We start from the raw sequence: 23,987 nt of genomic DNA on the forward strand, positions 1-23,987 counted from the left end.
CCAGTTTTGAGCGCAGGGCCACTTGTTAGTTCCTTATTAAGTGTGGGCTAACAAGGGAGGAAATGCGAAAGGGTAAGAAGGCAGGAAAGCCATAGCATCTTACTGGTGATAAGGCAGCTCAAAAATAGGTTGTGACAGCTGAACTAATGATGTCACCGATGCTGATACAAGTGGGCTGCTTCTCATTATGATTTCTCTGCCAGACATAGTGACACTCACCAGCCAGTGCGTGTCTTGAGTAGATGATATATAGAACAAATCACAGGAAATGTGGCACGGGAGGCATACGATAGAACATTTGCCCAGTTTGTTGTTGTGGGGTTTTTTTGTTTGGTTGTTTTTTTCGGTGTTTGGGGGTTTTTTTGTTATGTTTTGTTTTGTTTTGTTTTTTACAAGAGCATACTACTTCTGTAGATGATAAAGGTGTGTATAGGTCAAGCTTAGCTTTGCTGGACCACTTTATCAAACCAGGGTCATAGGGCTCTTGTGACATTTAAAGATAAGCATTTTGGAGGTAAATGAGATGGAGCAGTCTGTGAGGAGATCAGAAGGTGCTTGTGTAGCTTCAGACCTCAAGTAAATTACAAATACAGTTTTGGTAGCCTGACCATTGATACGTCCTTTGTACTGTACACAGTGTATTAAGATAGCGATAGATAAATAATGTAGTTTAGTTGTCAGAAAGATGCATTTGTTGCCCAGGTTTTTACCATAGATTTATTCTCAGTTTATTTTCCATAGAGTTATTTTTAATGAGAATGGAAAGGGAGTTAAAAATTATTTGGATTCAGATTTCATTGTGTAGCTACTTGATCAAAACATAAACTCATTGTTTATATTCTTGTAAAGAGAAAATGCTATATTAGCTTTCAGCTATCAGATTTGATTCAGATAATGATACAGCATCCTAATTCATAGTCTCTACTTCAGATATTGAGTTTGACTGTGATAGAGCCTTTTTCAGAAAACTGCTCTACCCTGATAAATCATCCAGAGAGAGAGAGAGAACACGCACGTTTAGATGGCATGGAAAAATAAGCTAATAATGTGATTGTATAGGAGTACTCGAATATTTCAATGCATTTGTGTTGATAAATTATAATTTGTTTTAATGTTCGGTTGCATGTACCCTTTTTAGCTGTTCTGCTTGATCGCAATGATTTGCTAGCTGTATGCGAGTGCTGGAGTTGGTTGCTTTTCCTGTTTTGATCACAGCCCAGGCAGTAAAGGCCACTACACTTTAAACAGATAATAAATCATATGGTGTCCTTGCTAACCAACATTACAGATTCCCCCGGGCCTGAACTGAACGTCCTTTCTGTTCAGTTCAGTGCAAAGAAGGTAAAATGCTATTTGGTGTTAGTGTAATATTTTGAGATGAAGTCTGATGAGGAATTTTTCCAAAGTGCCAAAAATAAATCTCACCAGCAGAGTTTTAGCTGGTGACTCGAGGCATATGTATTCCTGACTTCTGTCTGTTTATTTTTACTTCCCTTTTGTTGTGAGCTGTCTAAAGTTTTGATGCTGTTTAGCCAAGGATGGAATTGTAAAAGTAGCCTATAAACTCTTTCCAAGGTGGGGAGGAAACAAAAAATGGTGTGAGGAAGGTGTTTATGCTTTTTGTTATGGTGTGTGCCACTTACCTGCATGGCGTATTTGACTGCATTTAAAATACTGGAGCAAATTCCTTGCAGTTACTTTTCTTAGACTGTTTTCTCTGTGAAGATAATGGAAGTGGGATGCTCTGACTCTTGTCATTCAGCTGCAACAGATTTCAAGTTATTGCTAAGATTTCAAGTTGTCAGAGCATTTTACCCTGTTAAACTGTATGCTCTAATGACCAGCGTGTCCCAGGATTGCCCCAGATTGATTACTGTGGTATGACCGATTGCTTGCCAGTGGGACTGAATCATTTTGAGTTGCATTCTCCTCTATCATGAAATGTTTTAAAAACAGTTTTACCAACAACAAAAGCTGCTGTCTAAATCAAGCACAGCACGTTTTCCCATTATGGCACGAATTTTGCTTGGTAACGTTTTGATTGCTGGGATGAGTGTTTAGCATCCTGAATTTGCTAAATGAAGGATGTGTGGGAATCAGATTTTGTATTTGAAAGCTTTTCTCCCTTTTTGACAGCTTGACCAACTGTTTTCTTGGCTTTGGGGTGCCCCTTCTATTCCTTTTTTCCCCCTGCTTCTCTCCCTCTTCTCTCTGCTATGAACAACCACCACCACCATCTCTCATTAAAGATGAATATGAAGGCAAAGTCCTGACATAAGTTTATATCATGAAATAAAAAGTGCTGCAAATCCTGTCTTTCAAAAGTTAGTACGTGTCAGACGATGCAATTCAATAGCAGCTTCTTGGTTAGAGCTCACCATGCACACAGAGAGGAGCAGGGCTTACGTTCTCCTGCCTCCTGAGCTGGCCGTGCTTTATTTTACTGAATGCCATTGCGGTGCTTTGTCATCTGCTGATGTACCTAGGGTGATTTCTGATTCTTATGCCGTGTGCTTAGGCAGTGGGAATAATGCCCTGCTCTTGAGAGCTGTGCAAGCAAGAGACTTGGGGCTGGCCTGGAATTAGATCTCCTGTATTTCTGCTTTCAGTTTTGACATCAGTTTGCTGGCTGGTGCCAAACTAGTCAGTAAATTCAGAGGCAATAGCAGGGGCTACTGATGATTTCCTACCAGCTGAGATTTTTATTTCAAGAAATGTTGCTTTGCTTGGATGGTATAACTTTTCCTGGTTTTATAAAGTGTGCCAGTATTCTGACTGTAAATCTAATGTCTCTGTTTGTAATTTCACTGTGCATTAAAACCTACCATGCCAGATTTTGGCCCTGAATGTGGACATTTATTTTGCCATTGATGGTTATTGTTAGTCTCTTCAGTATCATCATCAGGTTACAAAGAAAACATGTCAAAAAACATGCACAGCCCTCTGGTCTCCTGGAGTAGTCAGGAAGTGGGGAAAAGCTGCTCAACCTGCCAGTTTGCTTTGTTAGAGGTAATTTGTAGATGTTCGTGATACACAAGGACAGTATCTAACCTGTTTCTGTCCTAAAACAGACAGCAGAAAATATCAGGAAACAATTAGGTGACTTGACTTGGTCTAATAAAAGAAGCATTGTTTGGTTTGGTGCTGAAGAGGGAGCTTATAAAGCTGCAAAGTTATCCTTAACTTGATAGGGATTAGCTGGATGTTAGTGCAATAACCGTGTAAGAAGTGAAATTTGGCTGATCATTTGTCTTTGATAGCTTCATTTGCGTTTGGCCCCCTAAGCTATTTCTCAGGGAGTGGGAGAACTCCTGATACTCCAACTCTCTGCATGACTTGTCATTTAAATGACAAAAATCACTTCTCTCAAAAGCCTACTTTTCCTTCAGGAAAATCAGATTAAATCCAGGGCTGAGGGTGTTTTGGTGAGTGGTTTAATGTCCAATATGTTGCATGACTCTAGATGTAAAAGTAAATGCATTGGAAAAGAGAATTTCCCAACTTTTTAAGGTCACCTTCTTTTCCGAAAGGCCCAGGGCTTCAATGGACCCTTTTTATGTAGAGAAAATACTTCAAAGACCTCTTTATGACCTCTTGCATGAGGTTCAGGGTAGCTAAGGGACTGTAGCCTGTGTGAAGCTAGGAAGATTTCATGGTTACTTAAGCAGTTTGTGACTGTCCCAGTTGTGAGCAGTATTCTCAGAGCATCATAGGACTCTTGGTTGGAGGGGATGTCCAGAGGCTGACTAGATCTCACCTGGCCCTAAAAATGGTCTTTAGCACCCAAACTAGGTCTGGTCAGCTGTGCCGTGGAAATCTCCAAGGATGGGAAATCCACCTTCTTCCTGGGTAACCCACATCAGTGCTGCCCTCCTAAATGATGCAGCATCACGTTATTGTTTTATACCTCTTACAGATTTATTTCTATCTGCAAGTGTACTGTCAAGTAGCTGCTTGTGCCTTGTCGGTGGAATACCACAGTAAAAATAGGAGTCCAGCTTCTAGGCTGTCCATGAATAATACAGTGTCCTCTGCAAAGTTACAGGATTTTATTCTTCAGGCATTCACATAATGAGAATTCTGAGAATCTGTAAGTGAATTAGACCCAAATTAGCTGAGCCACTGAGAATTTTATGCAAGGTAGATAGACCTTTGTTGTCCTAAATTATCTTGGTTGCTAAGTAAAAATATGCTATAAACTTTTAGAGTGATTCCATGGGCAGTATTTTAATGAATTTTGTAGCACTAAGTGTGTTGTAATTCGGAAGAAGAAATTTTGAGTTATATAAAACCCAACAAATAATACTGTCTTCTTCAGTGTGGCTGTCTCCAGTTCTCTGATGGGTAAAGTCAGAGCACTCTTGAGAAAATAATAAAATAGACCTTTTACAAAATGGCAACACTCTTAGTTGAAATGATGGTCCCAAGTCATCTTCCTTTAAGCCTAGCATCCATTTGTGGAAATTTCTTTGGCGTAAGTTCAGAGGTGTAGCTGCTGTTTAGGTAGATAGAGGCATTTACTTCTAATCGCATTAGTGTTTCAGCTGAATTATGAGCTTGAAGGCGTTGAGTGCTTACCCAACATCACTACAGTTTTGTTAATTAATACTGTTTGCAACAGATACAGGTATATGTCAAACTGGAAATGCAGACTTGTCCACAATGAATTCTAGGTATACTTTACTTTTAATCAAAGCTCCCATAAAATGCGATCAGAATTTAAGTAGTATTTCAGAACTGCAAATAGTGTTAGGAAAAACTTGACAATGACTTGTCCTTTCAGATTTTTCTGATGAAATATCTTGCTTATGTCTTCTAGGACCTGCGCAAACAGGTAGCTCCATTACTGAAGAGTTTCCAGGGAGAGGTAAGAGCTTATGCTTCTCATGGTGCTTTAGATATTGCTTCACATGAGTGCTGGCAGTGTTTCAGCGTGGCCGGGTGGGTACAGAGCCCTTGATCAGAGAGCATTGCAGGGGTTCAGCCCTTCTGCATTTTGCTGTGTGCAGGATATGTGTGTGATACACTGGATTTGTGCTGGACAAGCTAAACTAGTCAAATCACTTTGCATTCAGCATACCTGAGCATAAGCTTACCGTTGCAGTGACTCAGGTGGCACATGCTAACTCGCTATGCTTCAGTGACTTGATGGTTTTAACGCTTAATGAATGCAATGTAATGTACATATACAAAAATATGAAGATACTACAAATAGTTTTCACTGTAAACCTTTTCAGCTGTAAAACAATGTATTCTAGAGGGCTTGATGGAAAACCTTAAGTTGGCAGGTGTTTGCTGGAAAGCCAAGAGAAAGCATTAGCAGCTCTGGTGCTGGCTCTTACTTTGATTTCTCTTCACACCACTCCACTAAGAAACACATGATTAGAGTGATCACAAGTTTAAAAGCCAACTGTTGTAATTTTGAAGAATTTCTATAGGAAAAGGCAGCTGGGCCAATTACAGAATTTTACATTTTAGCTGTGGACAGCACTGAAGCGCTCACTTCACGTGAGTGCTTAGGCCAGATGGGAGCTGTTGTACTGCCTCTAAGAAAATGTCGTGTATGAAGTTTGCAAATTATATTTCTCGTTATGAAGATTAGTGCCTGCGTGGGGTGGTAGATACAGGTTTTAGCTCACACAGTGTTACACATTGTAGAGCTCTGCTCTTAAAGTTAGCTGCATTAAAACAGCAACACTTTTTACTTCCTTGGTCTATAAGTCGTTGGCTGATTTTATATTGTTGCAGTTCCCATCAGAGCACAGAGAAATTGAGGAGCGTGTGTTCAGAAGTCTGCATAGGGAATTAAGTGCACAACTCCCGTTATCTGTAATGAGGGCTGCATGTCTGATTACTTGCACATCCTGCTAAATATGTATCCCAAATAGGCAATAATTGCTCATCTTAAAAGCAGTATGATATTTTTTATTTTACAACCCAATTTCCCAAGTATTGCTAGAAATAAATAAATAAACAGAACAACTTTGTCCTTGATATATCTAATAGTAATTTGTGAGAACAAAGAATGACTTGTGTGCGTCCGTTTGCCAATGGAAATTTACACTTCAAAATTGCTCTGAGTGGATTGCAGTGTTCTTAAAACCTTTTCACTTTAGTTTCAAGCTTGCAGTGCACTGACTGAAAAGTGTATGTGTGCTTTCAGCACTGTTCTTTAATGAAGGGTTTGTCTGAGGATGAAGTAAGAATCATAAATCCAAATTTGGCTACAGTGAAGGAAGATTCTCTGATTAGACCTTGCCTGTTGGAGACAGCTCACTGTTAACCTTGGTATGGCTCATACACACTCCTCTTCTGTAGTTTTGCTTCGCTAATGTAAAAGTGAAGTTAATGTTGGTATAAATTCAACCTCACAAATTACAAGAGTAAAATTTGTTGGTAGAAATCTGCTCTTAGATAAATGAAGCACGAATACATTACAAGATTGTGCTGCTGAATCTGTGAGCCGGTGATTCCAGTCTCCTTAATCTAGACAGGGGTTTAGAAACCTAAAAAACCTGAACTAATCATGATTGACTACATAAATGCAGAACATTAAACTATGAATTGTGATATTTGATTATAGATGTAATTACTGTATCTTGTTTTGGAGACAAATCAAAATACCGAGAACATTAGCCTGTTCTGTTGAGTTATATTTTATTGTTCGGTACATAGATTTGGTCTCTGTTTATTGTTAAGGCTGACTTTCTAAAAGATCATGAGATGAATGCTCCAGGTATCTCAAGAACAAATTGTGTTAAGCACATAAGCTTTTCTCCATTTCAAATCCACTGGAGATGCCTCGACTTACTCTCCCCCAAGATGGCTCAGCAAGCAGTATTGCTGAGAGCCGGACACCCATCCCACAAACTGTGGGATTGTTTTGCAGTAGCATGAGTGTTACCTGTTAGGTGATATTTAATGTCCTGGGAGGAGGTGGCAGAGGGACCTTTTGGTCACACAGTACATGTACTTTGGGATGTGAGCAGGGAGGAGGAAGGAGGAATAGAGAGTGATCAGCTCATAAGAGGTTCCCTGCTTCTGCTACACAGACTTCAGTTTTCATCCCCAGACTAGGATTTTGGTTTTTTTAAAAAAACAACAGGAGTAAGTAAATAAAACAGAGGTAAGCAGAGAAGCAGTGAAAATAGATGTTTTCTACTGTCTCTTCTGCTGGAGAGCGAGTGCCCTCGAGCAGCAGGTAGGGCATGCTGTAGGAGTGCTCTGGTTCACACCTCTGCAGGCATTGTGGATGGTATTACTGAACTTCAGAGCACCGCCGCCTTCTCATCGGTTGCTCATGCGGAAGCTAGGAAAAAAGGTTCTTGCATGATGCAGCTTCTCCGGTTACCATGCGGGAGAGTCTCCACCACATTTTTGCCTCTGACTCCTATCTCCACCCCTACTGCTATTGCCCCATCCTTTTCTTGATCTCTAATGACAGAACTAAGTAGGTGTTTTTTGCATGTCCAAGTAATAATAAATTACGATTCCATCTCGGAAGGGAAGCAGGCTTTTGCAAATCCCATGTGGGATGACTGTGTTCCACAGGGCTCTGGGCACTAGGGAGGGCCAGAAGATCAGATGGGACAGATAGCTCCCTAACGAGTAAAGGTATTTAAGTAGCTTTATATGGATATTGCTGTGTTCCTGCCTACCTAAGGACTCAGCTCCCCACCTCCTGCCTTGCCTCAGCACTTTTGCTAGTGTGATCCCACGGTGAGCACAAAGTTTTCTTTTTTTCCCCTTTTTTGCTGGCTTAGTTTTCTGCCAGGGTGGTTCACTGAAGCAGCTCGCTGCAGGCGCCTGCGGGGCAGGGGAGAGGCCAGGAGAGCAAAGCCAAGGGCAGGAGGAGTGCAAATGTGCCAGTTTAGGTTGACTTAAACTGTCCTTGAACTGTACCCTCGGTGAGCTTGACGTGACTTGGAGAGAGGTTAACTTAAGCTCACATATTTAAATATCCTCCCAAGCATGCTTTATGGGACATCTGCTTGTAAACCTGCGGCTAGTTGACTTTTTAAAATAAATCCACAGGTCACTTCAGCCAATTTTTCTTTTCAGTTTGAGCATGCATGGTGATACTTCTCCCCCCCCCCCCCCCCCCCCCCCCGCCTTTTCCCTTTGTATAATATGAATTTATAAATACACCCCCCCCCCCAGACCAGAACATTCTGTATTCCATAGATATATTTATCTCATTCATTCAGATGAAAACTGTTCCACTTATCAAATATGCAGTTTCCATTAGTAGTGGGAAATAACTTTTTTTGTATAGATCTCAGTGCTTTAAGTAACTGGATTTTTTATGTTGACAGTTAAAGTAAAAGCATTATAAAATGCAATTTAGCATACTACAAATTTTAAAATTTGTTCCTAGTTCAATGTGAGTCCCTATTAATTCATCACTGTAAGATAATTTTATTATAGTACTTTTTCCTTATTTAGGATTTTAATGGAAATTTGAACACAGGGGGTTTTTTTTAACTTAATAGAACGTTCTGTCTGACTCAGAGCTGATGGTATTGTTCTTTTGATCTTTTGGGGTAACTTTTCTAGCTTTCCTGGAAGATTTAAGGTCTGGATGGTGTAAATAGGCTATTGGGAGCAAGACAGTTAGAAGTCATTAATTTAAGAGGTGTAAAATTCCTGTTGTTTCTTTCTTAAATCTCTTCTCCTTTTTTTGGTGGTTTTTTTTTTCCCCCCTTTTTTGCTTACCATTAACCTCAGGATGCAACTTATTAATGGTTCTCACCATATGCTGGGCTAAATACAGGACAAAATCAGAAAAGGCTAAAGAACTTTATCATTCAATCGTAAAATGATTATATCTCATTTGCAAGTTGGCAAGGCACTCCTTCAAGCAACCATCTAAAGAAGCTGTGTACTGAGTAGGTCATTGTGCATTACCATGTTTACATCAGTGGATGGATATTTGTACATGAAATCTCAAAAAAAAAAAAAGTTATGTTCTTGGGCTATGTTAATTTACAGAACTGAAGTTGTGGTATGGAAATCTAATGTTGGAATCCGTATTTGTGAAGTCATCAAATAGATATTTTAAGGCTGGGAAAGGATTTCCTGAGGTCATTAGCATTCTTTTCATGTGGCATAACAGTACTGTCCAACAGTAATGCAGTAATCCCTCATTTGGAGAACCCTTTAAGGCACATACTCCAAAACAACGCGCTGGACTTTATTTCTGTGAAAACCATTTCTCATATTCTTCTCGCAAAGCAAGTACTTTTAAGGGTATTGCCATTCTGATGAGACCACTCTGGCTCCCCACTTAGCTGAAATGCTCTTTAAACTATTAATTTGGTCAGTAGAGTAATTTAATAATTTTCCATATGCAGACAACAGAAGCTGAAAAAATCAGTTTGGTGTGCTGGAACTACTAATCATGCCTTTGAAGGAGTACTCTAATAATGTGTGCCTAAACAAATTCAGACCTAGTTTCCTTCTGTGTTTTGAAGGAGTATTCCTGAGCTGATACTCATCTTTTTTTTTTTTAACCCCCTTTAATTTCCTTATGTTAAATTTACAAACCTAATTAATACAATTTCTTTCCTGTAGGTTCACTCCATGATGGCTCAATTAGAGTAGCAGTAGAACTGTGGTTCAATATTCAGGCCAGCTTCATAATTGAAAACACATTTTCTTCTCAAAAGCTGCAGCTGGTTTGGTTCTGCTCATGCAGAAAAGGATATAACCTTGCATAACATAGGAAATGAACGGTTGAGAGAGAAGCCAAATTCAATTTCAGTCAGATATTTTGAGGATAAGTCCATGATCTATGGAAGCAAGGGAATGAAAAGTGTGTGTATGTGGAAACCAGCGTATTCAGCACTCTATTAATCACGGCTAGCCTGGGTGCTGTTGTGTGCTGTTGCGTTAGCACTGATTCTAGTACAGAGGCTGGAGAGCAGCCAAGCACTCCAGAAGTTAACCTCTTAAAGACCCTGAGCTGCTTTCTGTTGAATAAATGTAATTTTGTGGTCAGAAATAAATGCTTGTGATGTAGCAGGAGCTTTGAAAACAACAGCGTGGCAAAGCTATTACAAATTGCTCTGTGTTGGGGAAGTCAACAGCATACATCAAAATTCAGAGCTCACGTCGCGCTGATTTAGGCCCAGAGCTTTCCTGCTTTTCAATGAAAGTCCCGTTAAACCACTCTGTGTAACAAAATGGAGTAAATCTAATATTTTGGTTGGGTAATTGTTTTCTTTTAATGTCCACTCCACAGGGAGTGGGTGGTGGGTAATTTCCTTTGTATAACAGGAGCACGGGGACGGTTTTGTGCTTCGTCTCGATTCTATTTCCCGATGCTAGCGGGGAAGGGAGAGAGGCGCACAGCGTGCTTTTGGGGTAACAGCAGCTCAGCAGCATTTCATTTCTTTGTTTACACAAGTGTGTAAATGATTATTTATTTATTTTTGGCTGGCTTGATTGCAGTTTAAACAACATCTTTCCTGAGGAAGGTGATTTAAATATACTTCGGCATCTCGAAGGCAGATGCGCTCTGCCTGATGAGCATGTAGGATGTGTGCTGCTGGCAGTGGGCTGCAGGGTCGAAAACATCCCTGGGAGAAGAGACGCTTAACTCCAGACTTATGGACAGAACCGTAGAAACTCTCAAATACAGTCAGAGCCTCTCCTCTATGTACCTCTTTCTCCTTCCCATATTGATACCTTCCTGGGACAAACCTCAGCTATTGGGATAACGGGCAAGGTCCGAAAGCTAACATACACCACTAGAAGCAAGCAACAGGCACCGTGCACCTTTCTGAAGCTCTTGCAGGTTCATCTCCATCCCATCCAGTGTGCAGGCAAGTTGCACTGAGATAGCAGTTACTACTAGGGTAACTTTGGGGAGGATCAGCCCAAATCCTCTTATTTTTATATAATTGACAAAGTGCTGAAATATCTGTTGGCAGCTGGTGGGCTGTCTATATTAAGGCCCGCTATGCCGCTGCCACGCATTTGGGTGAAATGATAACAGTGGTGGGAAACTATTTATGCAAAATTCAGACAGGCAGCACTGTTTCAGTTCGCAGTGTCAGGAGTATCTTCTCAACCTTTTAAAAAAAGAGAGCTTGAAGTGTGCTGGAAGGAATGGGGATGGGAGAGCTGTGCTGGGCACAGTATTCTGCCGAGTGTCATTACAATCCAGTCCCTGTTTCTCCAAATATAGAATTATCTCTGTATTTATTACAAAATTGCTATGAGGCTCTATACAAGCCAGTGTCTGGTCTTGCTTTGTTGTAATAGAGAAGCAAGAGGGTAAGCTCAGTATAAAACATTAGCGAAAGGTTACATTTTGTTATTTATGTGCAGGTGGATTTTGCACAAAGGCAGTCCTTGAGCTCATTCTTGCAAGGATTCCTCTGCCCTAATTTTTTAAAATACATAAACAAAAGTTTGGATCATCCATAAGGGAGAAAAGCAATTGTGGGTTCTAGGTCACTGTTCACAGAGGCAGGCGGAGAGGCTGATGGGCAGGTGAAAGCACCCGCTCGCTTTACTGTGTAGCTCCTTCTCCCGCTGGGAAGCTGGAGGTGATGTCAGATAGCACAGGCTGCTCTGCCCTGGCAGGAGCACCGCTTTCTCTCCTTCCTCCCCTGCCCCACTTTGCTACACCAAGCGTGGCTGGGCTGGCCGAGGCAGGAGATGTTGCCCATCCCACCTTGTGCTCTTGCAGAACCTCGAGGATCAAAAGTGGCAGGCTCTGACATCTCCCTGGTTAGTGGTGTAGTGAATAATTTGGTGATCTATTCTCTAGAAATTCTTTCAATTCAATAGAAGTTCTTTCAATTTTGGGGGAAGTATGCGTCCCCCGTTTGGAGGTCATCTTTTTCTTACTTCCTGCTATGTGTTTTACCTTATTTGCACTATGAAAATTCGCAACTGGCCCGTGCCAATTGAGGAGAGAGGCTATGATGCAAAGTATAGAATTACAAGGGTAAATAATTATTCATGTGCGTGAGGTGCCCCTGCCAAATTGGAGCACCCTAAATGTGGTTTCACACAGAGCTCTTACACCCTTCAAATGTTCAGGTACAACATGATTTGGCTGATCACTAGCACCCACGCTACTGATTTTTCTAATCAGAGTAAAACTTTGCAAATCAATTATATTTCTGCAGCATTCTTGCTGCTTGTCTATTGATCCAGATGTCCCTGGAGTCAGTCTTGCTAGAGTTACTTATCTATAACACCAGAAAACACTGGGAGGGTTTAAATAATGTGTTAGAGGGGCTAGGATGCTGGCATTATCTTGGTTGTCCAGGGTATCCTTTATTCTTCATGGACAGCTCTAAGCTTCGACGAAGCAAAGTCCTGATTTCCAGGACCAGGCTGCCCTTTAGTTTGTTTTACTTAAGCATGAGCAATACCAAAGTCTCCAGTAAAATTCTACTACCTCATGACATTACAGTGTATAATGTGAACTAAGATATATATATTAACAAAGTTAGCACACTTTCATACTATAAAGACTGATTGATAGAATAGTTAGGGAAGGGAATTTTCATATCATTTGGCACTTTGACCCTCCTTTTGCCATCCATATTTTGTTGCTCTGGTTTCATGCCATACTCAATCCATGCCAGCGCAGGACTGACGCTGGCACGTGTCCTTGCCCCAGCCCTGGGTGCCCACCTCCTCCCTCGTGCTGAGTCTAGCAAATGCACAGGATGAGTCAGTTCAGTTTGCCGGCACGATGGAAAATAAATTCTTTCTTTCCTTCGTTGCTTAGGTTTTTGTGAAGCCAGTGAGCTGAATCATGCTACAACAGTGCGATTGCTAGACCTGATGCAAGAGAAGCGGGAGCCTGTGGCCTGGGGCAGGAGGAGAGAGCAGGGCTGCGCCGTTTGGTGCCTGCCCGGCGGATGGATTAGGAGTCAAGTGAGAGCAGGAACTGAGAAATGCTGCTCAGAAATGCAGAGAAGTGTGAGGAGGTTTATCAAAGGATCCAGGAGAGGTTCAGCAATGATAGCAGACCCACCGTTGCAGTGATCTGAAGGCAGGGTGGCATATAGTAAAAGCTATTTAAACAAAGCTGTCATTCTGCTGTCAATATCTTGAGGCACATGTTGGGCTGGGCTGTTTCACTGGTAAGGAAGATCAAGGATTGGAAAAGCAACAAGAAGCTGTCCTGTGAAAATGAGGGAGCTGAGCTTTCCTCAGGGGATGACAGCGTTTTGTCTGGGAAAATCAGGATTTATCTGGGCATGAAAGGAATAGAAGGTTTCAAGGGTTCAAGGTTGCAGCTGTTTCACAGTGGAGGGAGGCAGAACTGAAAACTTGAAGGATTTGAGTCCTTAAAGCTCTCTTCTTAACTTGAGGTTAAATCATCAAGTTGGTGAGGCAGGCATGCTCTTCCCAAGCTCTTTGCTGGTAGCATACCTATGCACTGCACCCAAACAGCTTTGTTAAACAGATTGGTATTGTATCCACTGTGAAGTCCTTATTTTTGTTAAAGAATTTATAGCATAGCTAAAATACACACCATATGCTTTAAGCAGCTGCACAGGAATAATTTCTTTTTAATTTTGCTTCGAAAATCTTTTAATTGCAGCAAAGATAAAAAAATAGTATTTTTACTTTTTCTTTTGTCAGCTGACAAAATTTTATTTTGTCATAAATTAACTGGGATGATGAACTATATATTTTTATTAATTTCTAAAATTATAATGTTATACTTCTATTAATTAATTTATTAATACAGATATCTGTTGGTATTAAGAAAGGGAAATCAAGCCAACTGTGCGCATACCTTGCGTGCTTCTTAATCCATGCACACAGAGTGTCTTCTAGAGCTGTTGCGGTGCTCCACCTTAGCAACTGATGTACTGTTTTATATGAAAGAGTAGCTAAGCTCTATTGTAATGGCTTCAAAGAAAGACTGATGCCATTGCATAGCATTAATAATGCTTGCTATAACCGCCATTTGATTCCAAGGCAGCTATTCAAGAATATAGGACGGCTTAAAATAATGGTGCGTTAATGAGTTGTTATCATGCTTTTCCCTTTGTTTAATGTTTCTTACAATTCTTAATGGCATTTTGGTAGCTCGAAGTAATTGAAGACAAATGGAAAAACTTTGTGATTCAAAACAATACGACAAAAGATGTGTAAGGGAGCTTTGCAAACGAAGGGGGATGGGTGTCTCATTAAGGCATCTATTTATTAAATATCAGAACAGAAAAATAACTTCTGTTTTAAGTAATTTATTTTTATTTGATAAGTTGGTTCCAGATTGGGTAAGACAGTAAAAGACATGTCTTTCATGTTAGGGTGGCTAATGAGAGTGAGAATGACAACTGAAGAACAATGAGGATAAATACGAGAGTTAGGACTACAAAATTCATATTTAGCATAGTTGTGTGAATGCTTGTGTTTGAGACACTGGATATGCAGTTAATTGTACTGCAAGTAAATCACCAATACTTCAGTAATGCCACACAGACACAGAAAGCAATGTGATCCCTTCACTAAGGAGTTGTCTTTGGGATGCCGAGTTGTCTAAAAACAAAAGAAAAACACAGCAATGCTGAATGATCCAAGCTGATCTGTCAGGAGCAACACATCGTGGCCATGTGCTCATCTCGTGGTCTGCAAATGTGTTAATGTGCTGATATCTGTAAGTTCAGAGAATTTAAGTGTTGATGCAGAATGCGCCGGCATCTGGCAGTTCCAGCTTCCTTGCAAAGAGCTTTATCTTCCTGTTTCGTCTTTAAATTCAGAAACACAATTGTGCAGCCTTCTGTCTGACTGTAGTCGATGTGACAATACCACGTACAATACAGCACAGAAGAGCATCCCGCTTCTGCGAACCTGAATACAGAATCTAGGCGATTTGTGGGGCACTAGACATCAGACTTTAATTAATGCTGAAATTTCTTAGTGCATAAAGAGTGACAAGATTCCAAAATAAAGCCACAGACTTTGCTTTTATCTTTTTGAACTTGACTGGTTGTAGCTGAAATGGAAAGAGGCAATGTTCAGATGAAACTACATTCAGCATCTTCCCTGACATAGGTGGTGCTTACCTAAATGTGGAGATAAAACCGCGGATTTCATTGACAATATTTTGATTTTAGCCACATGTAGTAGATATTAGACTATGACCAAACATTTCTAAAATAGGCTGTCTATGCTGCTGGAGTAGCATGCCAGCAACATCGGGCAACCAGCTGTCCTTCTGGCAGTGGAGAATGGGAGCAGACCAAGGAGGTCTTCACAGGCAAGTTAGAGAGAGATGGTTACGGAGGGGAAGGGTGTCATTCAGCCTCTGGGGTGAACTTGGTAGTCTGAGCAACAACTCTTGAAAGCACTTGACCTGGAAAAACAAGGTGGATAAAGGGAGGGCTGCTCTCAAACTGGTGTCTCGCAGCGGCTCCCTCTGTATAGCTCCAGTGATATTTTAAAGATGAAGAGTGTGCTAAGGAGGGAGGATTCCTAGTGTCTCATTTCTGTTATCTCAGTATAGCGCCAGTGGTATTATCAAGACAAATAGTATGCCAAAACTTAAAAGTGAACATATGTTTATGGGGGTGGTGGGGAATACAGAGGTCACTGTTGTTTCTTTCTAGTCAGAGAAGACATAATGGGGCCTGGTTTAGATAAATTAAGATTTGGAGCTAAGCTCATGTCAAGACTACGCTAGTGTAATTATAAGTTGACTTCTTTCAGGGTCCCTGAAGTTTTTAGAGTCAAATAAAAATGTTCAGCAAGAGTTTTATAATGTAGTTCAACTGCTTTAATGTGAGCTGATTGGAGCTCGTCATTGTTGGCTCCTGAACCAATTTTACTTTGATTTGGAAAATTTTCAGTGAGCTTCCAAATACTTACTTCCATGTCATTTCAGTGCTCTGTTTCCTCCGTTTCTGGACTTCATTTATATTTCGCTATTTTGGGTGTCTTTTTCATCCCATATTTCCTTATTTCCTTATGCAGCTGGAAGTTGGCATACTTAATTATTTTTTTATTCCAGTTAAAGTTGTCATGGTGCTTTTTCTAAATTTTATTTTAATACATAAAATAGTTGTGGTGTTCATTTTTAATAGAACTTTAAACCGAACAGATTGATTGATTTTTTTTTTAACAACTAAAACATAAAATAATCTTTCTGCCTGTGGGACTGTTTGGAATTCTGGTTCTGAATTGGGGGGGGTGGGGGGGGGTGGTGAAAGTTCCTCTGTCAAAAAGTCTCTGATCTCCTTGGAAGGTGGTGTTTCAATTCTGTTTTATATTTCAATCACTATATAACTGGTAAGGAGTGAATAAACCATACCTTTTGTAATACTTAGGGAGACTATAAGTACAAATGCCCTTTATTAAAATGTGAAAAAAAGCTGTCATAGCAAATCCATCCTGTTATTTCACAGAAATGTAACCATTTTAAATGCTTTGGTTTTCGTAAAAGGGGCAAATGAATTTTTCAAAATACAGTACAGAATCAGTTCTGTAATGCTAATTGTATTTAATAATAGTAATTTAAATTTGGCTGTACTCTGCTGAGCAGCAGCGAGAGAAAATTGTATGTGGGAACGTTAAAGTCCAGAAGTCTAACATATGGTGTGCTTTGGCCTTCAAAGTCTGTCTTTATGTACCCACGAAATATCTCAACTGCAAAAGTCTTTCTGATGGCTGCCCCCTCCTTTCTCGCCCGTTCACAAACGGTGTCTGATACTCCCAAGCATTGATTTACACTACCCGGTGCCTCTCTGCCTTTGGCAGTTTGTTCCAGATTCTAATTTCAAATACTCTTTGTGTGAAAATGTTCTAACCGAATTACTTATGTTCTCATTCCCTAATGAGCATCAGTCCATCTGTGATTGCTTGAATTAAACTTAATAAATGGGTTATTCACAACCATCAATCCCTCGCTCTCCAGTACGTCATATGCCCAGTGAGATTCCAGTGCCTTTCCATAGCCTTTCTTGGTAAACTCTGAAAGACAAGTATGGCCAGCATTTCCTGAGAATTTGTATCTGCTCTCCACATCCTTCATCATTTTGGCCTCTGCTGCTTGTTTATCATCTCTCCAATACCCCCCTTTTTTTTTTAATTGATAAGAATAAGTTGCAAATAGGTCAGGTTTCAGTTACGCTACACCTCCACCAAGCTACATAAATTAATCCAGATTTTGGGGGGTTGTAAAAAGAAAAGAAAAAGGAATTTCGTTTGTTTCTCTAAACCCCATCTTGTATTGTGTTACGATAACTTGTCTCTTCACAACCTCTCGCCATATCTCTCAAGATTTCATTGCTGCTGCCAAACGCTGTGCAGATGCTTTCAGTGTCCTTATATTCCTCCTTGACCCCTCCCCTCAAGTCTTTTCTTAGTTTATACGTTGTGCATTGTGATTCTGTGTGATTTCTACAATTGTCCTTGTCCTTTGGTTTTCTGGCCTTAATCCTCTCTGTAATGATCTCTACAAGTCACTTATCAGCCATAAGACTAATCTATACAAATCACGTGGCGTTCCTGCGCTCTGCTCCTGTGCACTTTGCGTCCGACTCCCTCCATTATTTTAATCATCTACGTCGTAGGATTCCCCCCCCCCCCCCCCCAGTCCTTCCCTTTGCAAAGTCGTTTTCGTACCAAGTAAACAGAAGTGGCACCAAATCTGACCCCGCAGCACCCTCCAGCTTATCTCTGCTCCTCCCTGCACCGCTTCCTTTCCCTGGCACCCTCTGCTTCCTGTGCCAGCGCGCTCTGCAGACCGCTGCAGCCCAGTGGGTTTGTAGCACGCTTTCTAATTCTGCAAATCTCCCTCCTGTATAATAAAATACCAGATACTTTCCTGAAATACAGATACAGTAAACTCTGTCCATTGTTTCTGCCTTATCTACCAAATCAATAATGTGGTGAAAGAATTCAAGGACGTTTTTCAGACAGGACCTTCCTTTTTTAGTACATGTTGACGTACACATCTTTAAATGGTTTCATAATATGAACGGCTTTTCAGATACACAGAAGAATTGGTATCGGGCCTTTGTATCCGTAGTTCTTCAGATCCTTCCTTGTTTTTTATTAAAATATGGGAATGATAATCTCCATACTTTTAGTTTCCTGATTTTGGTAAGCTGCCGCAGAACTGTGTCAGGCTTTCCTGTTTCCCTTTCTGTCTCTGCTTTGGAGTGTTAATTCAATGGACCTGGTCTTGGGTCGGTTTGGTTGTTTTTTGTCAATATTTACTAATTGTAAATCCTCTGTTTTCTAGTACATTAGGAGAATAAATGTATACCAAAAAAAGTTGCTGTGGAATAAGTGTTCTGTTCTCAGAGCCATAAAGCTGCCTTTCCTTGTAAAATGAAGTTTTAGATGAAAATACAGATTTACGAGAAAATAACAGATTGTGTGAGGTAGTATTTTCCCTCACCTGGGCAGACAGCTTCTTAGATTAGTATTGCATGTGTTACAAAATATGAAGAGAAGCTAGTCAGAGGAGCCTGGCTTGAGCGCATGAGTGCAAGACAGTATAGACTCTATGAGTCTGTGCCTGAGCTTTATCAGAAAACTTACTTGCATGTAGAAAATTCACAGTTGTTTAGTGTTACGTATCACAGGGTGCCCAACAAGTACATCTTTTCATCCTCTCATAGGCTTAGTGGAAATAAGAGAAAAATGTATTTGCCACAATAAAGGCAGAGCGTGGCATCAGAAGTGCACGCGGTTCCCATTTGTTGTGTTAGATCTTAATAAGTGGTAAAGGAAAACTGTTGTTGAGGAGAGAACCTGTCTGGCAAATACCACGCTTTTTATAAAGATTTAAAGTAAAGAATCACAATAGACAGCAGTGTTCATAAAAATATTGATACTTGCTATTGTGCTGAAACAGGACTTTATATTCAGTACAAACATACCAGAAATATCCTTACAAGGCTGCTTCTGTAGCAGCTGTACACGGGAGACTCAGGTTCCCTTTTTATGTATTAACTAGTTTTATATGAAATATATTCATTTATTTTTATAGCTCTGAGTGTAAGAGTTGTATTGGAACAGGTCTAAAAGCCTTTTCTCATCACCCATTTTAGATTGACGCATTGGGTAAAAGAAGCAAAGAAGCAGAGGCAGCCTTCTTGAATGTTTATAAGAGATTAATTGATGTTCCAGGTAAGCGAATTATTTCCTTATTCTGAAAATCTGATGTTTTATGTTCATGTGAACGCTACTGGGCATTTTTTCTACCTCTGATAAGGTAAATATGAGCAATGGTTCTATTCTGAAACTGATAACGCTCCAGTATTGTTTCTAATCAAAAGAACTATAACTAAGGCACATTTCATGACTTCTCTTAAAACTGTTCATTGCATTTACATTTTAATGTTTGTATGAGTCATTTTATATTATTACAATATTGTGTGATTCTCAGTAATTTGTTTTATTAGAGAGTTCAGATATTTTTAACAAAAAAGATACATCTTGAAGCTTCATCAAGAAGCAGCAATATTTGTACTTATAAAGGACAGAGAAAATTTTTCATACCTTCCAAATTAAAAAAAAAAAAGCCTTACTGAAAAGTAAGTCACTACCAAATTTCAATTCTGTTCAGTGTAAGTGTGATCATAAATTTTATTCAAAGACCTTTACTGTATGCGTTTTCAACTTTCCTTTATGTTTGGCATCAGAAGTTTCCAGTTAATTTCTTTTTACTTTTTTTGAAGGTTGATTGTTTTGTTTTCCCCAATGGTAGATAAATACTGTCTGAACAGATTTTTCTTTTTGCAACTGTACCCAAAGATGAGAAGGAGTTAGGAGTCCAAGTCTCTACTTCTAAGTCTTGGCCTGACTGAGCTGTTGGCATATGACAGTGTGTGTGTATGATTTTATACTTTTATAAAATGTTGACATTATATATAGTATTCAAAATACTTACCTCAAGAGGGGTTTTGAGGGCATAATTAATACTTTTAAGGGCTTTTAAGGCTTCATTGCAAAGTGCACCCTAGTCTTTACTTGTTTTACCTTTTAAGGAGCACATTTCATGCACGCTTCAAATAAAAATTAATTTTTTAATGTTTTGTTTACACCTTAACTGGTTAAAAGGTCAGGGGTTTTCAGATGCTTAGTCAGAGCTAACATACATCTTTTTTTATGCTTTCACATTTATAGTCGAGTAGTGCCCAGTGGCCAGTACCTGCTGTATTAAGTGCAGCATACGTAGAGAGATGCAAGGACTTACCATGCTCATCCTAGACCACAGTTGCCTCAGAAATGTTGGGTTTTAGGTTAATCAGCTATGGTCTGTGAGCTTTCGTTCACTTGTTTCCTGCTCATAATCTTAGTTAACATTCCATAGGTGAACAGCTTCCTTTGCACATCTGCTCGTGCCGTGGGAAGAGGCGGGTAACTCAGAGGGGCTCCAGACCGTTGCTTAAAGGGTGCGAGCAGTTTGCACTGGCACGAGCAGCATGGGCATGGGATGGGCTCTCACAGCTCTGTTTTGTAAAGGAGACCCCTCCATGAAAACATACCCAACATGCCTGCAAGTCCATCATTCAGTGCTAAGGAGAGAAGCTGTAGCCCCTCCATCTCCACACTAATGCAGCCCCGGGTGCTTGTTTCCTGCCAAAATTTGGGAGGCAAGTAGGTTTGATTTCTAATGGTCTGGTTTTTTTCACAACTGAGTAGTTGTATCAAACAAGAGCTGTGTGGGATCCTTTGCATGCTCTTGTGCAGAGGCTTTTTTCTGAAGCTTGGCATTATCACAGGTGCTGGGATTTGAACAGCAGAGTCAGACCAAAGCCTTACGGAGAAGGTAGGACATACATCCCACCTGTGCTGTAGGATCTAAATGGTGAGGGACTTTGTCAGTACTTCTTTGTAGGAAAAAGAATTTTCTCCCTTCCTTCATTTGCCAGAGCAAAATTTACACCCCTTCTTCCACACTCCATAATCTCTCTCTTGTCCAGCCTTCCCCTGCGTGTGCCTTATGTTATGTGTCAGAGAACTATTTCTTTGATATTCTTACTACATGTAAAATTCCAGCCTGGCTATGTTGAGAGTGCGATGGAGTCTTTGGGATTGGAACTATTTACAGGTTTTAGTCCCATGCTCTATCTGCAGGCCTGAGAGCCACACGAGGGGTGTACTGATGTTGCTAAAAGCAAATTCCAGGTTCTCACGGAGAAGTCCGGCCAGTCTCCTGTAGCTGTATGCAGGCGTAACAAATACGCACCGTTTACAACACATGCTGCAATGGAAAGGGAAACAGCCGTTAGGAATGTATGGCACTGGTATTCGTCACGATGCGGTAGGGCTGAGTTAGGCGTATGCAGTTAGGGGCTTGCTTCACTGTATTGGCTTTTTTTATTTACTTCTCATTGTATGTAGTCTTTTACTTTGTGTATGTATCCATAGAGGGCTTTCCTTTATAAAAGACCATCAGTATTCATTTATCACATATGTTGTTTTGCCTCTGTGGCTTTATGTATCTTTTGACCTGTCCAGTTGGTATTTCAAATATTTAGGTATACTTTTAGCTCCAAAATCCTGCTATGTTTTCTTTTCGATGTGAGAAGGGAGCTATGATGTTTTGAGAAAGCTATGACTGGAATGCTGCGGAGTGGTTATTTAGCATTAAGCATCACTGTTACATGACAAGGGTGCAATTTTATCAGACTTTCAATATCCTTTATAGGACCATATAATAATTGCAGCTGAAGTCTAATTCCCAGCAGCCAATTTTATGGTTCTTGAGGAAAGCATATATTCCTCTCCTCAGTAATAATGTGCACACTTTATATAATTAAAAAGGGCTTCTATTTTAATTTTACTATAAAATGATCTGTATTGAAACTCCAGCTACGGTGCTTTATGGATTCAGCTAAATTTAATGATTTTCTTTCCTGACTTGACCAGAGTTTTCACTCAGGCTCAGCAGTAAGAAATTTGTGGGAAGGGTGGTATTTTACTTGTAAATTTTCCTATATACATCAGGGATTTTCTCTTGAAAAGATAAAACAGACCTTTTCATATCTCTCTCCAGCTTTATGATACTGTTAAAATAGCATTATCATTGGTTTGTGCTGCAAAATTTATCCTTTCTAAAGGAAAGTACATGTCAAAGAAAACATTTTGTTTTATGTACGTTTATACAGCTGTAATTCTCACTCAGATCATTCTGTCTTGCTTGAGACTGAACATTTTTAATTAATGGAATTAATTTTCTCATTTAATTGCCTTATTTTCAGTATGCAGTAGAGAGCTAGAGAAAAGTGAATGCTGCCACATGAATTGCACTAATCAACAAGGTTGTCACAACTTACCTTTAAAAATAATGTGAATATATTTATTTTGAAGTAAAGGGAGGTTGGGTGTGTATTTTGAGGAAGCTTTCTTCCATCCGTTCAAGATTCCTTTCTCTTCAGTTTTATAAAATCAGTGTATTATGTTAGCACCCTTGGCTTTTAGGGTCTTAATCTTGCAAACACTTCAAGTGAAATTGGAGCCCTGTTGTGCAAGTGTTTGGAGGAGCGCTGTTGCCTTGCAGAAACAGTATATTCATAATTCTGTTTTTCTAAAGCTTTGAAGAAAAATATTAAGCATTAAAAATACAAAAAATTAAATATTTTTCCTTTAAAAAGGAGCAGTGTTCATTACTTAATTTTTTTTAAACAAAACTTCACTGTAATTTTCAAGTGAAAGTTAAAATGTGGAGACCCAGAGTGAATGCCAGATGACAGTATCTGGATAAACTGGTTAAATAGAGTGTCTTTTTATGCTATGTCTTTATTACTGTGCAGTTACTGCACAATGCCACAGTTGGATTTGCTTAGTTTTCAGTACTGCTCCTGTTAAGCACGACTCTTACATAGGCAAAGAAGAAACAATTCTGCCTTTAAACAGAAAATCCGCTATCTTGATGTGGCCACGATTAAAACAAATTTGCGATCAGTGGCTGTTTTCCTATAAAAGCTGATTGTATATCTTTTGCAATACTGCTAAGAGTTTGCCACCAAAGGGGAGTACCCGAAAAGCTTGCCTCCTTCCCATTTCTCTCTCTACTCCAGGGGAAGATTCGTGTGCCCGGGCCATGGGTGCAGCAGTGCCAGCCCCGGCCGTGCTCGGGCACCCCGCGTGCTGCTCTGCTGAAACATAGTCCTAACCCTCGCCCGCTCCTCTGTAACGCCTTTCCACTTAAGGAACAGTATTGCATCTCAGTTATACCCTGTACAAATATAATAGGAAAAAGTGTTGCGCTTTTTCAGCATATACACATTTGAGAATAGGGGCAGGTTAATGCAAAATATTTGCTCTTAGTTTGGTGGGGACTGTGCAGCCTTCTAGGGTTGAGCCATAAATGGTATTCGTTTCTGCTTAATGGGAATTTTCTCATCAAGAAACTAAACGACTCTTACAGTGTAAAAGGGGATGTATGTGTGTTTTATTGGAAACTTTTCACAGGTCTGTGTTGTGATCAGATTTGCTGTAAGTTTGGAGCTATATAATGTGCATGATGTGTTTTTTAGCTCAGAGGACCCGCTATCTAAGGAAAGTATAAAATAACAGGCTAAAAAGAAGAAAAAAAACATTTTAAAGCAATAACAGTGAAAGATGGCTGAAGTAGAAATTTTATCTTTCCCTTTCTCCTTGCCATCATAAATTGCACGCCCTGCCATGGGGGCTGTTATCTTACTAAGAGGTTTGGAGGAGGAACAGGCTAGTTCCAAGGGAGTTTTCCACACAACCATCATTACATGTAGTATTTTTGTTTACATATAATCACAGTTCAGCCTTGCAAATTCAAACTGCCCTGCATTCAGGCATTGGAACAGGCTGCCCAGGGAAGTGGTGGAGTCACCATCCCTGGAGGTATTCCAAAAGCGCGTAGACAAGGCACTTCAGGACATGGTTTAGTGGGCATGGCTGACAGTTGGGACTTGATGATCTTAAAGGTCTTTTCCAACCTAAACGATTCTATGATTCTATAGGGCTTTCTTTTTCCAAGGAATGATTTAGCTGAGGAAACACAAACT

The 23,987-nt window shown here is 40.0% G+C and overlaps 1 protein-coding gene across 11 annotated transcripts in view; it reads left to right on the plus strand.

Moving 5' to 3' along the window:
* Positions 1–23,987, plus strand: part of CUX1 (cut like homeobox 1) — a 284,036-nt gene that overhangs the window by 108,948 nt on the left and 151,101 nt on the right. For all 11 annotated transcript variants that reach the window (XM_041126411.1, XM_030027002.1, XM_041126412.1 and 8 more), the window contains exons 3-4: positions 4,820–4,867; positions 19,044–19,122. In XM_041126411.1, the coding sequence (XP_040982345.1) occupies positions 4,820–4,867; positions 19,044–19,122 (127 nt within the window). The remainder of the gene's footprint in view (positions 1–4,819; positions 4,868–19,043; positions 19,123–23,987) is intronic.

Source organism: Aquila chrysaetos, chromosome 10, assembly GCF_900496995.4.
Source record: "Aquila chrysaetos chrysaetos chromosome 10, bAquChr1.4, whole genome shotgun sequence".
Classification (NCBI taxonomy): domain Eukaryota; kingdom Metazoa; phylum Chordata; class Aves; order Accipitriformes; family Accipitridae; genus Aquila; species Aquila chrysaetos.